This window comes from Lates calcarifer, linkage group LG6 (assembly GCF_001640805.2).
Source record: "Lates calcarifer isolate ASB-BC8 linkage group LG6, TLL_Latcal_v3, whole genome shotgun sequence".
NCBI classification, from domain to species: Eukaryota; Metazoa; Chordata; class Actinopteri; family Centropomidae; genus Lates; species Lates calcarifer.
This window is the reverse complement of record NC_066838.1, coordinates 2,639,991-2,653,859: the sequence shown is the minus strand read 5'-3', so window position 1 is coordinate 2,653,859 and position 13,869 is coordinate 2,639,991. Positions and strand designations below refer to the sequence as shown.

The 13,869-nt window shown below is 40.0% G+C and overlaps 1 protein-coding gene across 1 annotated transcript in view; it reads right to left on the bottom strand.

Moving 5' to 3' along the window:
* Positions 1-529: 529 nt before the first annotated feature.
* The window catches only part of myt1b (myelin transcription factor 1b), a 102,651-nt gene continuing 89,311 nt past the window's right edge, over positions 530-13,869 (bottom strand). The window contains 11 exon segments of the mRNA XM_051071023.1: positions 530-5,723; positions 5,886-6,029; positions 6,865-6,968; positions 7,091-7,182; positions 8,203-8,424; positions 9,042-9,122; positions 9,447-9,509; positions 10,048-10,116; positions 10,543-10,605; positions 10,836-10,990; positions 11,641-11,898. Of these exon segments, the coding sequence (XP_050926980.1) occupies positions 5,580-5,723; positions 5,886-6,029; positions 6,865-6,968; positions 7,091-7,182; positions 8,203-8,424; positions 9,042-9,122; positions 9,447-9,509; positions 10,048-10,116; positions 10,543-10,605; positions 10,836-10,990; positions 11,641-11,898 (1,395 nt within the window). The 3' untranslated portion in view covers positions 530-5,579.

Genomic DNA, 13,869 nt, shown 5'->3' with positions numbered 1-13,869 from the left:
GTATGTTCACTGAATGGTCCAGCAGATGTCAGTACAGCTCAGCCTGAGGACTACATGTAACTACATGTTAACAGCCCACCAAAGTCCCCCATTTTGTTCACCAGTCATGATAGCAGTGTGTGTTATCTGACTGCTTGGCCATGCATTGTGTGTCAGTGCATGACTTACACCTATACTTCACTTGCCCTGGTGTCATGGCAATGTTTGATTAAAAAATATTCTCCCTCTCTCTCTCTCTTTCTCTCTCTCTCTCTCTCTCTCTCTCTCTCTCTCTCTCTCTCTCTCTCTCTCACACACACACACACACACACACCTGTTTCCTTTTGTGGGGACCTGCAGTGACAAAATGCCTCTCCTGGTCTCTTACCCTAACTTAAACCATTACAACTAAATACCCTGCCCCAACTCTAACCTTATTCCAACCTTATCTTTAAACCAAGTTTTGATCCCAAAAACAAACCTTCCCAAAATACACACACACACACACACACACACAAACACACACACACAGACAAATATGACAGAGTCATTCTTGTCTATGATTCTTTATTTGTGTTTTTCATAGAGAACATTTAAAATGGTTCATACCCCCACAATAACTGACATCACTTCTCTGGTTTATAACACTGACACAGGAACAGGGGAACATGTACACAAGTACACAAACACACAGTCACAAATTCGGCCCATCTACAGTGTTTTACTTCCCAAACCAAAAAAAAACAGAAAAAAAAAAAGAAAAAAACATGAGACCCCGAGGACACACAGCCAAGGCCTGTCCCACTTTACAAAATGGTGCAGTAGCAAAGGAACAACCACATCTACAAAAGTAACAAAAATTACCATACAATCTATCGTTGTGGAAGTGCTTGTAATTTTGGAAGTTTTGTACTTTCTTAAAAGGATATCAATATCAATGCCTAGAAAATCACCAGTAAAAATAGCTCTTCTCTGTAAAAATGTGCTAGCAGGACAACCCTTGGCTGTGGATTTTTTTTCTTTGTCACAAACTATTCTTTTTTTTCTTTTTTTTTCATTTTTAACTTCTTCTTCAATACAACAACAATAACACTGTTTCTTCTTAATACAAATATGTACAGAGACTTCCACTTGTTTCAAAATAATGCCCTGCACACTGATGCATTATCTAGGGATGATGGTGATGATGTTCTTCAGATTCCTTCACAGAAACAGTCCATGCAGTTTGGTACCTGAATCGACAGAGTGATATCACAGTTTCTTTAGCCTAACAAAAGCTTGTTGTTTTGTATCTCTGTCACAAAATGGCCTCTACCTGCATGTAAAAGACACATTTATTTTATTTCCCTATACATAATAACCCCACCGCCAACTTCCCCGAAAGTATTGGCTAAGAGATCTAGATCCAGACCAAATGTTTTCAGCAGAATTTGAACCAGGTTTGCCAAGTGTAAACACACCATATCTTGAAATGAGTGGAGTGAGAAAGGCACACATGATAAGACCAAACAGCTTGTAACTACAGCAGGGAGAAGGGGGAGGAGAGGGGGGCTTTTGGTTTTGCTCAGGTTGATGAAAAGTGTCACTCAACTTGACATTTCTCTCTCATGAGTCAAAGTGTGACCGCTCTGCTCTTCACATCTGAACCTAACATGAAACCAGGATGCAAAGGTGTGCCTCCCCCCTCTTAAATGCACAGCTGGATTTTGGTCTGGACTGGTTTCCCTGAAAGTGTCATCATGTTAAATTCATTTTCATTCCAGGTGCTTCAGGGAAACTGGGCCCTGTTTCTATTTTTTTTAATTTTCTTTGCTATTTAGAATAATAAAGCTCCTCACTCCATCACTCAGTACTTTTATGTAAATAAGAAAACATACAGTGCGTGGGCGCAGAACCAACCGTAGGCTGCATTTGCCTTCTCAGCTGACATTTTTTGAAAATGCTATGCTTTCATGGCCTCAGTGTTATTCATTTACATACCTCAGTAGACAATTTCATCAAGCAGTTTAAAAGGGGTCATGCCATATCAAATAAGTTAGGAGAATATTCACAGTCTTAACACTCTCTGGTAGTATTGTCGTGCATTTAAAGAGAGGAAGGATATGCTACTTTGTTAACCAAATGCATCAAAACTATCTTTCCTGAGGAAAGGTTACACAAGACATGAAGAGGGGGAGGGGGAGGGGGGGTGGGGGTGTAAAAGTCATAAAAAGCTTTGACATTCTTTTGAGTGATAGACACATATTTATGCAACAAACACCTCCTCCTAAAACAAGGGGGAGATTGTGTAGCCTGGCAAATCAATTTCCCACTCCCACACACTCATCTCATTTCACACGTGGCCTTGATCCAGCCGCTGCTATCGCCTCTAGCCTCAGCTGACTGGCTGACCTATGGCATTGCTCTGTTCTGCTTCAGCAGCTCTCCCCGGTCACCTGAGAACCAAACTCTGCTTCCTGTCAGTCTCTTTTGGTTTTTGTTTGGAAAAGAAAGTACCACTTCCTTTTTATACATTTTCGAGCTTTGAACCCCCTGAATCAAAGAGATGTCTCTATCTGACATAACACACAGGTTGTTCTCTATATGGACAGCAACATACAGGTGTGACAATGCTTTGTAATGCGCCCTCCAGTGGGGGTGAATACTTGCTATTGCCCATGATCTATTGGGGTTCTCCCAAGTTAAGAATCAAATGCTGGCATTTTCAACAGTTAGAAAGTGCACAAAGGAGTTTCATTCTACATTGGCTAACAGCACATTTACAACATGCCTTTGACATCAGCGTTACACAAGGGTATCATACTGTACACCACAGTAGCTGCGACGGATCACTCAAAGGCAGGTTACACTAAAGTCTCCTACTTGCTTGTTTCAACATTAGAGAGAATGGGCTCACAGCGAGCAGGCCTTACCATTAACAATACAATAACTGCACAACAATATGTGCAGAACATTATTCAGAGGCATCATCTTTTTTTTTAATATACATGAACTCACATGACACTTAGGAACAAAGAGCCAACCATCTAGTTTCAAATTGACAGTCATTTCTCAGATTCAGTAGCACAACATACAGTAGATGTTTTTGACATTTCTGGATCAAGAACAAACAAATAAAGGAAAGGAAAAAAGGAAACCTATGAAAACACTTCCAAAGTATTGTACTGTTATCATCAACAATGCCTACTTTGCCTTCAGCTTGACTGAATGGTATGTTTAAAGCCACAGTTGAGCAGGTCGTAGTGATATTAAATAAGGTGTAACTGCCTCCTATTGATAACGCCTCTCACATCTCCTCTAGACAGTGAGTGACCCTTTGAGAAGGTAATACAAGAGAAGAAGAGCAAGTCAACAATTACACTGGAAAAATATATGTATGTTTATATTCATATATATAGCATCTTTAAAATCTATTTATACAGAATGTATATATAGTGTACTTATGGCCATCTTGGCAGAGAAATAAAGGCATCTGAAACAATCACCACTCTCTTGATGCCGTGGTCTTCCTGGGACCAGACATTGTTACATTGCAGAAATGCGAAGAATCAGGAAAGAAAGTGAGTTCTCTTTTTGTTTTCTTTTCAGTGGCACTTTGTGCATCAAAAAATTAAAATCTAGAGTAAGGCTACAAGGGTGTGTATGTTTATCTGATAGAAGTTTGTCAAAGTAGGCCATCCTACAGTATCCTCGATGGTTGGATATGTTGTGTGTGTGTGTGTGTTTTAGACCCATACATCCAGCCTAAAACACTGCTGGAATAGAGCTCTATATATGTACCATTATACTGATGAAAATTATAAATAAGAATAAAAAGAATCAAAAAGCATTACTTAAGCATCTAAGGTACATTACAGAGGTTTTGGGTGAGCCAGTGGTGGCCGCTACAAAGCGCTTGGGAGAGGTAACATTTTTTAACTCTGTGGGTTTTTTGTTTGTTTGTTTTTTGTCCTTTTTTTTCAACTTTTCTTGGTTGTCTTTCACCTGACAAAAACAAACACACAGAGACCAGATAGCAACAGAACAGTGATTGCTGTTGTTGGGTTATTTTTGTCTTTACAATCAGCTGCTGGTATGTCTAGGTATAAGCCTAAGTAATCAAACAGTATTTGTATTGATTTTGTTTCTTTATTTAAATATTAGCAGTGGATCTTTAAGACTACTCAGACTCAATCGTCACATCACGCACATAAATAACAAAATAAATATACAGCCATATCAGTCAGTTTCTTTCATATTAAATAAATAATAAATACATACTTTCTTTTTTCTCAGCAGTGGGTTTCTGAATGTAGCAGTAACAGAAAAAACATAAACAAAATGGAGAAAAACAAGAACAACCCAAAAAACTAACTTTTTTTGTAAAATTATCAAAACAATTTATCATTTATAAAACATCTGCACTTAAAAAGATTTTTTAAAAAACAAAATATGCCTTGTCAGTTATCTATATAGATTCTTAAAATATTGATGTAAGACATCTGCAAATCGCTTTGACCATGATAATCAGTAAAGATGCATTTTTGTGTGTTACAAAACCAAGTTAATAAATAGATTGCTTCAAATAAATAAACCTCAATAACATAAATGGCAATAAGTTACAATTAAATGTTCACAAGTTTAAATAATTCATATATAACAATAATTATTGTACCACAAAACTATTAATTGAAATGAAGTGCAATTCCTATATTGATAAATACTATTGATATGACTAACTGAATTTGAAATGTGTGCACTATTACTATGATCATTTCAGTTTACAAAAAAAGAAAAAAAAGTTTATCTGCTGCTTTTTAAAACATGATATCAGCCGTCCCATGAAAAATAAACAACGTACACTGTTCCTGGTTCTGTCTCATGACCTTGCTTGAAGAAATTTTTTCCCACTAAACTGAGTCAACATTGCACTGTTGACGTCTTTGCTGCAGTAATACCACAAAGCAAACACAAATTCAGCTTAGTGCATGCTTCATATTGCTGGGGTGTTTGTGTGTGGTCATGAATCAGAGAGCTCCTAGAGCCAGGGAACACACACACACTCGCCACAGTGAATGCTACAGGACAGCACTGAGAGTCTTCCCGTCCAACTCATCCATGTGCTCCTCTTCACGTCACCAAGCTCCTGGGAGCAATCCCCTGTGTTCGCGTTCCACCACATTTTAGTTGATGTGAGGCGCAAAAACTGAACAGCCACGCAGTGAAACAGTGAAACCTCCAAAAACAGTTAAGGACACAAAAGAGACAACAGGTAAACATACAGCATATTAAACACCCCAGATACAGGTTCCAGTAACATTATTCTTCTTTTCCATCCATTCTGACTGAAGGATCTGCTTCCTCCTCCTAATCCCAGCAGCAGCATGGTGTGGATTTTGGTCCGCGTCACTTTTCTTCTGACAGAGTGCTCCCTGGGTTGATTTTTTTTAAGTTGCCATTTATTTAAATAACCTGAATTCCCTTTTTGTTTTTGAATTATATTTCTATTGTATTTCAACATCTCTCCTTCATCTTTCCATCCTTCCATTTTCACCTCCGTAATGCTCCTGCACTCCAGGAAAGTTTGCGTTTTCTCCGTATGTGTTTGCGTGTCTCGAGCCTCAGACTTTGATTCCCTTCACAGCTTTGTTGATACTCTCCAGCAGAGCCTTGTTCTCAGGGCTCTGGAAGCAGTCCTTGTTGGTGTACATGTCGGTCAGGGTGCTCACATAGCTGTCGAAGTTCTGCTCAGTGATTGGCTCCTGCTGTGGCGCAAACAACAACCAATCTCAACTGAGAAGAGCAGGTAAACAAATCCCTATACGCTTTTCATCACATGAGATTCACCTCAAAACAAATACACTGAATCAGTCAAAAAGTTGTGTGTGAGTGGCTGCAGCTTTGTGTGTATGTGGATAACAACTCACCATGTGTGGCAGACGTATATTAGCCAGGCTGCGGATCAGGGCACGACTTAGACCAGACAGCTCCATGAAGAGAGCCTCGTTCTGCTCCTCAATCATCTTGTTCTCATGTTCGATGCTCTTCAGATTCTTCTCCATGGAGGAGATCTGCAACACAAAGGCAAAAAGATTTCTACCAATGGTACCACTTAAGGCATAAGGTTGTAGCTTGTAGCTTTTATCCGTAGCTAGAAATTAAAATTTGAAGAAATTCCAAAAGTAAGCCTGGCAATAATCTGTGTTTCTTCAGTGATGAAAGCATTCTATTTAGTATTATGAACTAGGTAACACGTTTCTCAATCCCACATACACTGTCGCCATCAATACTCAACAGAGCACCAATGTGTAGTCTGTTTGTTAAAAACTACAGTGACCAGCTGTTTAGGATAATTACTGAGCCTTTTCTAAAAATGAGCCTTTATGCATGTGAGCTGTCTTTAAAGATTTAACTCTCCAAAAGGAACCAATGGGCTTTGGGCCAAAGACAGACTAACTTTTGTCTCTTCTCTTTTAATGGGATTTCTTGACAGTAAAATATAGAATGTTGCCCACCTTATCCTTTAAAGAAAGCCTGTGTAATTTTTGCTGACCACTTTGGCCAAAAACTGCAATCACAGGATAACGTTAAATGCTAAATTAAAAATATTTTTAGTATCTAAGGTTTAAGGCCATAGCAGCAGAATCCCTGAGTGCACTGAACTGAGCAAGGGTGAGTATAATTGCTTGTTGTTTTTTGTTGTTTTTTAGAACATTTTGTAGCTCGGTCTTTGTAATATGTGAATATATCGAATGTACCTTAACAGGCTGAAGTGACTGAATTCAGTACTTAAAGTCCCATGTACAACATAGACTCTAAATTTGGTTTAGAAACACTTTTCTGAAAGAATCCACCACATATTCAGTGATTTATAGGTTAAAATAAAACAGAAAGAGATTCACACACTTGAGTCTGCAAGTTGACCATGTCAGCCTCCATTTCATTGTTGGATTCGTTGAGGTCATTAATCTCTTTGTTGAGCTGCTTGATGTCCTCATCATTGTCCAAAACTGAAGAAAAAGTCAGATACATTAGAACAGAAAAGAATAGTGACTGGTCTGTATGTGTTTTGTTGTCCCTGTAAGAATCCGTACACACTGATTTACAGTTTGTTTTTGTTTTTTAATCTTACCATCACTGGCTCTGAACTTGGTGCTTAGGTAGTCCTCTGTAGGGAACTTGGCCTTCTTCTTGGCGTACAAGGCTCTGGGGCATCCTGAGAGGCTGGAAACACAAGTGTCACACGGTGGGGATCATTGCAATATTCTTTATAACTCACAAACACACATATTATACTGTGGCCTTAGCTGTCACATTTGACATTCTATTTAAGCACATTTAGAATATTCAAACTTGCAGTAGAGTAGTATGAGCAGCGTGTTAGCTGAGCAGCAGCAGCTCTGGTGCTCCATGTATGTCTACACAGGAGGCGTTCAGGAATTGTATTGAGTTGCAGAACATCTGCATTTTGGAAGCACTCAGAAGCTAATACACAGTCACTGTAGTTACACATGTAAAATGCATTAAAATAGACCTGGAGCATATACGCTTTTGGGTCATATTTTTGGGCATGTAGCACAAGTAAAATGCAAGCTGTTGATTAAAAAATCTGTTCCATAAAACACATAAAAGACATGACTAAAAATGCAGCTGAAATGCTTCCTGTGTAGACACGCCATTATTAGCTTTCTTGTTGAGAGTTAGATGAGAAGACTGATTTGTAACATTCTCATGTTTGTGCATTAACTCTGAAGCTACAGTGAGAGAACAGTTAGCTTAGATTAGCTTTAGCCTAGCGTGGCCCTGTGATGGACTGGCAATCAGTCCAGGGTGTACCCCGCCTCTTGCCCAATGTCAGCTGGGATAGGCTCCTGCAACCCTTGAGTGGTATAGATAATGGATGAATGAATGTTTCGTTAAACTAAGCTAAGCCAACCATCTCCTGGTTCAAGCTCTATACTTACATACAGACATGACAGTGGTATTGATATTCACATTTTACTGTCAGTGAAACAGTAGATAAGAATTCCCAAAACAATTTCTTTAAATGAGCATATTAGATACAGAAACATATACGTGGGATTTCCTAAAACGCTCTAGCACAGCACTGTATGAAGTTATTTCCCTGTCAAACCAAGTCTAAATTTGCACTACTCTCTTCTCTTTTAAAGAGAGAGATTCAGAAACAGGTCCGAAACCATTTCAGTTAGTTCAGAAAAGAAACACTGCTTGCATGCAGCTTACCTGCGGTGTGTGAGGAAGCTTCCATTAGCGTGTCCGGAACCATCACAGCCTGGAGTGGGACAGGTCGGCCCCTCTGTCTTGAAGGCTTTCCAGTTGAAGGGTGTGCCATTCAGGAGACCCTCCTTCTGTCTGCGGGCCGCCAGCGGACACCCATAGGCGCTGCGATGTGTGGCGTACTTCCCGCTGATGTGGCCCAGGCTGTCGCAGCCTGGCACCGGACATCTGCAGGGAGCAGAGGAAAGGAGGGAAACAAGAAGAAGACCAGAGGAGAGTTGTGCAGCAGGAAAGAGAAAAGTGTTGAAGCCAGACAGCAAGGAAAGAAATAAAGAGAGTGAGAAGGCATAAGGGTTAGATGAGGAGAATCCAAAAATATAAACTGTAGAGAAAGTTGAGAATATTATAATAAAGATTTAAAGTTATATACTTTCTCTACTGGGCCAAATCCATTTTCTTACATCTGTATTCAATATATCATTTATGCAGTGAATAATATTACTAATGCAAGAGCTATTAAAGTTTAGCACATGCTATTATCAACATGTTAAATTAATTGTTTTGTGTGCAAATGCAATATGAAGCCCATGTATTTCTTATGTATTGATTATGTACTCTACGATACTCTACCATGAACTATATTCAAAATCAGTATCTGCAGTAAGTGTATTTTCCCATCAGTAAAGGTCTGATTGCTTGATTCAGTTATGGGGGCAGGTCACTACCTGTGCATATGATTCACAGTGACTACTTTCCTCTCTCTCTCTTTTTCTTTTTTATTGCATTTTACTTTTACCGTCAGTCTCACTAAAAGCAGACATTATGGCTTTCTGAGCGGTACGAACTTTAAAAGCTCGGAGTCCTCCTGGTTGTCCTTGGTAGGAGTTTTAATTCCACTTTTCTTGGCACGCGGGCACCCAGAGAGACTGAAAACAGAAAGTATGGAGTTGATAACATAGGGCTGTAAAAAAGGTCTGGTGCAGTGATTGCTTAATAAAGGGAGAGAACATTATAAGGAAGAATAATTTTACAGAGGTGGTTCAACCAAATTACAAACCAAATCAACTCAAAAACGCCTAATATGGCCGAAAATAGGATCATGGAAAGGTGTAGAAATGTGTGAGTATGTGGTCCCTGTCTAACTCTACCATGAACTGTCACTAGGCCTCTCTGACTGACTGTGTGCATGTGTGTCCGTGTGTGTGTGTGTGTGCGTTTTTGTGTGTGCATGTGTGTTTTTTGTTTGTTACCTTCTGTGGGAGGCGTAGTTTCCTGTGATGTGACCTGAGCCGTCACATCCTGGAGTGGGGCATCTGTGAAAGAGAATAGCAGTGTTTAACATTTAATACAAGGTTAACAGAAAAAAAAAAAAAAACTGTCTCAGAGCAGAGTGTCTTATGAGGATGGCGTTATGCAGATGGGAGAAATGGTCTGCTAGTTAATTCTGCTCATTTTTTATCCACTCTTATGCAATTTTGTTTTAAATCCAATCTTTTCAGGCTCTCTGCCGTTTAAACACTTCATGTATCTGTCTATAGTGAACGGTGAACCGCCTAGTTTCTATATATATATATATATATATATATATATATATATATATATATATATATGTACACTACAGAGTTACAGTTCCTTTTCACATTTACATGAGCTGACTGAAATGAAAGCAAGCATAGTCTGAGCCAGCTGTGGGAAAACACACCATGACAGATGCAGCAGCAGCAGAGGCAGCAGCAAGCAACAAAAGATAAGTGAACGTCAGCAGAATGAAGCTTTGTGGCATTGGACGGTGTCAGTAGCAGTGCAGTGAAGTGGCAGTGAAAAGGCAGTGAAGGTGTAGAGCAGACATACTTGAGTTCAGGGGTGTGGGCTGCCATGAGGGACCGAAGGCTCTTATCAGCGAGAGGACACCCAGACAGACTGAGAGAGTAAGAGAAAAGAGAAACAGCAAGGGACAGGCAGAGGAAGAGGAAGAGGAGGATGGAAAAGGAGAAAGCCAGTGTGAACAGGTTGAAAGGAGAGAGGAAAAAGACATGAGTAAAGGGAAATCAAGAATGCGAGGCATACCAAGGTCATTTAGGAAGAAGAGGACAGACGGCAAGAAGTAAATTACTGATGCATATCAAAGTCAATGACCGTCTTTGCTTCCCGGACTCACGCTACATTATTGCCTCTGGCATGTCAGGATCAAATAAAATATTTGAATTAGTCGTGGTGCAGCCACTTTGGACTCAGGTGCAGAGTGGGCAGCAGAGGAGTCTCAGTAGAGCTAGCATTTCATATTAGAGTTTTTATATAGAGCACTAGCACACTGTATCACCCAAATAAGTCTGCAATGGTGCATACCTGCGATGGGACGCATAGTTTCCAGTGATGTGACCACTGCCATCACAACCAGGTGTAGGGCACCTGGAGAGGGTGAGGAACAGAGATACACAGAGGACAAAAGACACAGAGAGGCAGAGTTAGAAAGGACACAGGGTATGTGAGTCTTTGTCCAGTACTTTTGTTTATTACCAAATAGCTGCAAAACTAATGACTTTCCCATGTTAGCATGCTGGCGTTAGTATTTAGCTCAAAGCACAACAGAGCCACTGGTGTGGCAGTAGACACTTGTCTCGCTGAGTCTTGTTACTTACGAGAGCAGCTCTTTCTTGCTATCCTTGGGCTGGAACTTGACCTTGAAGCTTGGGGTTGTGACCTCTCCTGGGTACTTCCTGTCCTCTAGACAGTCCTGCATCATGTCACAGTCCTCTGGGTCGGACGAGACAAATGACTGGGCAGTGTGCTCCATCTGAAAAATTTAGAAAACTTAAGACGAGCGCAGACATTTCCAAAACATTAACGCACAGTTAGGTCCACTGCAGTCGTCGCAGTGTGTTGTTGTGTGGGGTTGTGTTGATTTTTTTTAGACCATTCTTGAGTGATGGCTTTCTCACAACAGTTTGCATATTTGTTTACAAGCAAAGAAACTTTGCAAACCACAATGTGCCCACAAGTCTCTACTCTGATCCTCTTTTATTCTTTTGTAGACAAGTGATGTTTCCAAATGTAGAATGTCCTCATAAAAAATTTACATTCAAGGCCCTTTATATTTCTTTTGAAAAAGTTCAAAGGAGTAAAAATTAGCATATGCCAAAGCCAGGATGGTGCAATGCACCTGACACACCACCTCTGTTACACAGTGCAATGTTTTAACTGTACAGTAACTCTCACATTTCAGTGAAATAAATGAATAATAGAAAGAGGAAAAGGGGACAGGAAATATGGAAAGGGTATTAGACAAAGACAAAGTGATGTAAACAATTAAGAGTGTTTTATTCAAAAAGCTTAGGGGATATTTTGTCTGTTGTTATTTATGTTGCAATATTTCCTCTGTGGCTAATATCACAGGAAGCTTGTACTTGTACTTTGCTTGTACTTTTGCTCTCTAATTGTACTGACCTCGTCCATTTCCTCCTCCCTTTGGCGGTTGGGTTTGGTGTAATCCAGAGGTCCTTCCCAGTCCTCCTGCTTGTAGGTGTGTAGGTTCGGTGATGTCACTCCGCTACTTCCACCATGATGTAGTGAGGAGGAGGAGGAGGAAGAAGGGTCTGGGGACCGAACCCCGGGACTTGTGGCAGACAGGCTGCCCTCTCGTTTAAGGGGCTTCTTCATACTCAGGTCCAGGGTGCCATTCTCATCCACCTCAATGTCCATTTCCTGGAGAGAGAACACAGGGTATTCATAAGTGGGGCTACGTCACAGCATCACATCAGCTTTTCACACAGATATTCATCTTGGACTAAACAGTTACTTCTAAATCCTTTTTGAACTTCACACTTGTAGAGTCCCTCAAAGGCATTATGGGATAAATAATCATATGAATACATAAAGTGACCTATGTAACTATGAAATAATCAAATAAATTTGACTCAACATATTATTTTAGATTTTGCTCATTGTGACATTCTCACCCCTCTCACCCCTCTCACCCCTCTCTCTTAACAGGCTCAACAACTGTTAGCTAGCTAGCTAGCTTCTGCTAGCTTTCCTGTTGGAAAGATTAAGACTTGGTGTTTGTTCCCTTCACACAGTCATGTTAGTTCCTCTAATATATATATATATATAACCAACGCATGGGGTAAAACTAATCATTCCTGGGAAAATAAAAGTAATTGGGTATTGGTTCATTTATATACTACATTTGTCAGTATTTGTTAATATAATCAGATGTTTTATAATATTCATTTATTTAATATTGAAAATTTTGGATCTCCATAGTTGATAACTGGGAGAAAATTAATTCCAAAACATAGTTCACCAACAACTAACTAACATCTAACTAAGAAAAAAAAAAAAAATATATATATATATATATATATATAAATTGCTGAGGCAGTTTTCCCTGGTGCACGTCAGTGTGTGTGAGAAGCAGTCTCATATACTGTACATCATCACTGTATGATAATGATTGTGATTAATTTAATCACCCTCTTGAGCAGATTCCGTTGCAGCGCTACACATGCATTAACATACCTAAATTTTTATGAATCATAACTTTATAACCCACAGTTGTACTCAGGGGTGGATTTAAATTCAGATGAAATTAAAATTTAATGTGATGAAATGATTGATTTCTTCCTATTTCCACCTATCTATTCTCACTTGCATGAGAAATTGCCCTCAAACAAGCATTTACACAGTCATACAGCAGTGTGAGCAGTGTGAAGTACTCGCTACATGTTCGAGTTCAGCACCACCTCCACCGCTTAAGCATGTTAGAAATAATATCTAATGTACTCTGGCAAAACTTTGCCAACAGCACCAACACCACGGTTCATCTCTCCACGCTCTATGATAGTGCTGGCAGATGAACAGAAACAGAGAGGTGAGATGAGCCATGTTTTCAGCATTCATCTAAAATGGCGCTCATATGGGCTGGTCAAGGGCCAGAAAAATCAAAGGGTTAGAAGAGGAGCAGAGAAGACGGGAACAGTTCCCAGAAATGTCCCTGGTTGATGAGCTTAGTGTTCCAATGTTTCAATATTGGATTTCAACTGGCTCCAATTCCGATTCCAGATCAGTCCCCGGTTGCTCTGCGCTGTAATGCTGTGCCGCTAAGGCCTGCTCTTGGATCAGTGCCTCGCTGAACAACACCTTACTCTGCTGTGCTGCCAGAGACATTAATCTTCACTTTTTATCTTCCTAAAACCATGTCAGGAAATCGAAAAATGATGAAGCAGTCACTTTCTCTCCTCTGTGAGGCAAAAAGGCTTTTAAAAATCACAATATGGGGGAAAGTGGTGCTCCAATTACACCTCCTGTGCACAGACAGGGGAAAGAAGGAATGAGTGAGAGATAGAGAGGTGTAGAGAGAGAAATGGAGAGAAACTGCCACTTGCATGGGGAGGAAGAGAAGAAGATAAAAGAAAGTAAAAGAAATGTGAAAAGAAAATGAAAGAAAGAGTGGTGGGGGTGGAGAAAGAGAGTGAGAGATCTGTCCAACAGATAATGAAAAAAGGCTACCTGGTGGAAAAGTAATCCAGGGAACTGGCAGTCAGCCAAATTCAATAACAACATGAAAAGTGTGTGGGATGGAGGGATGAAAGGATGAAAGAGGATGGAAGAGGTGATGCAACTGCATCTCAACACCATCCTGTTGCTGTAAGCCAATGCCTCCTGATGATATAT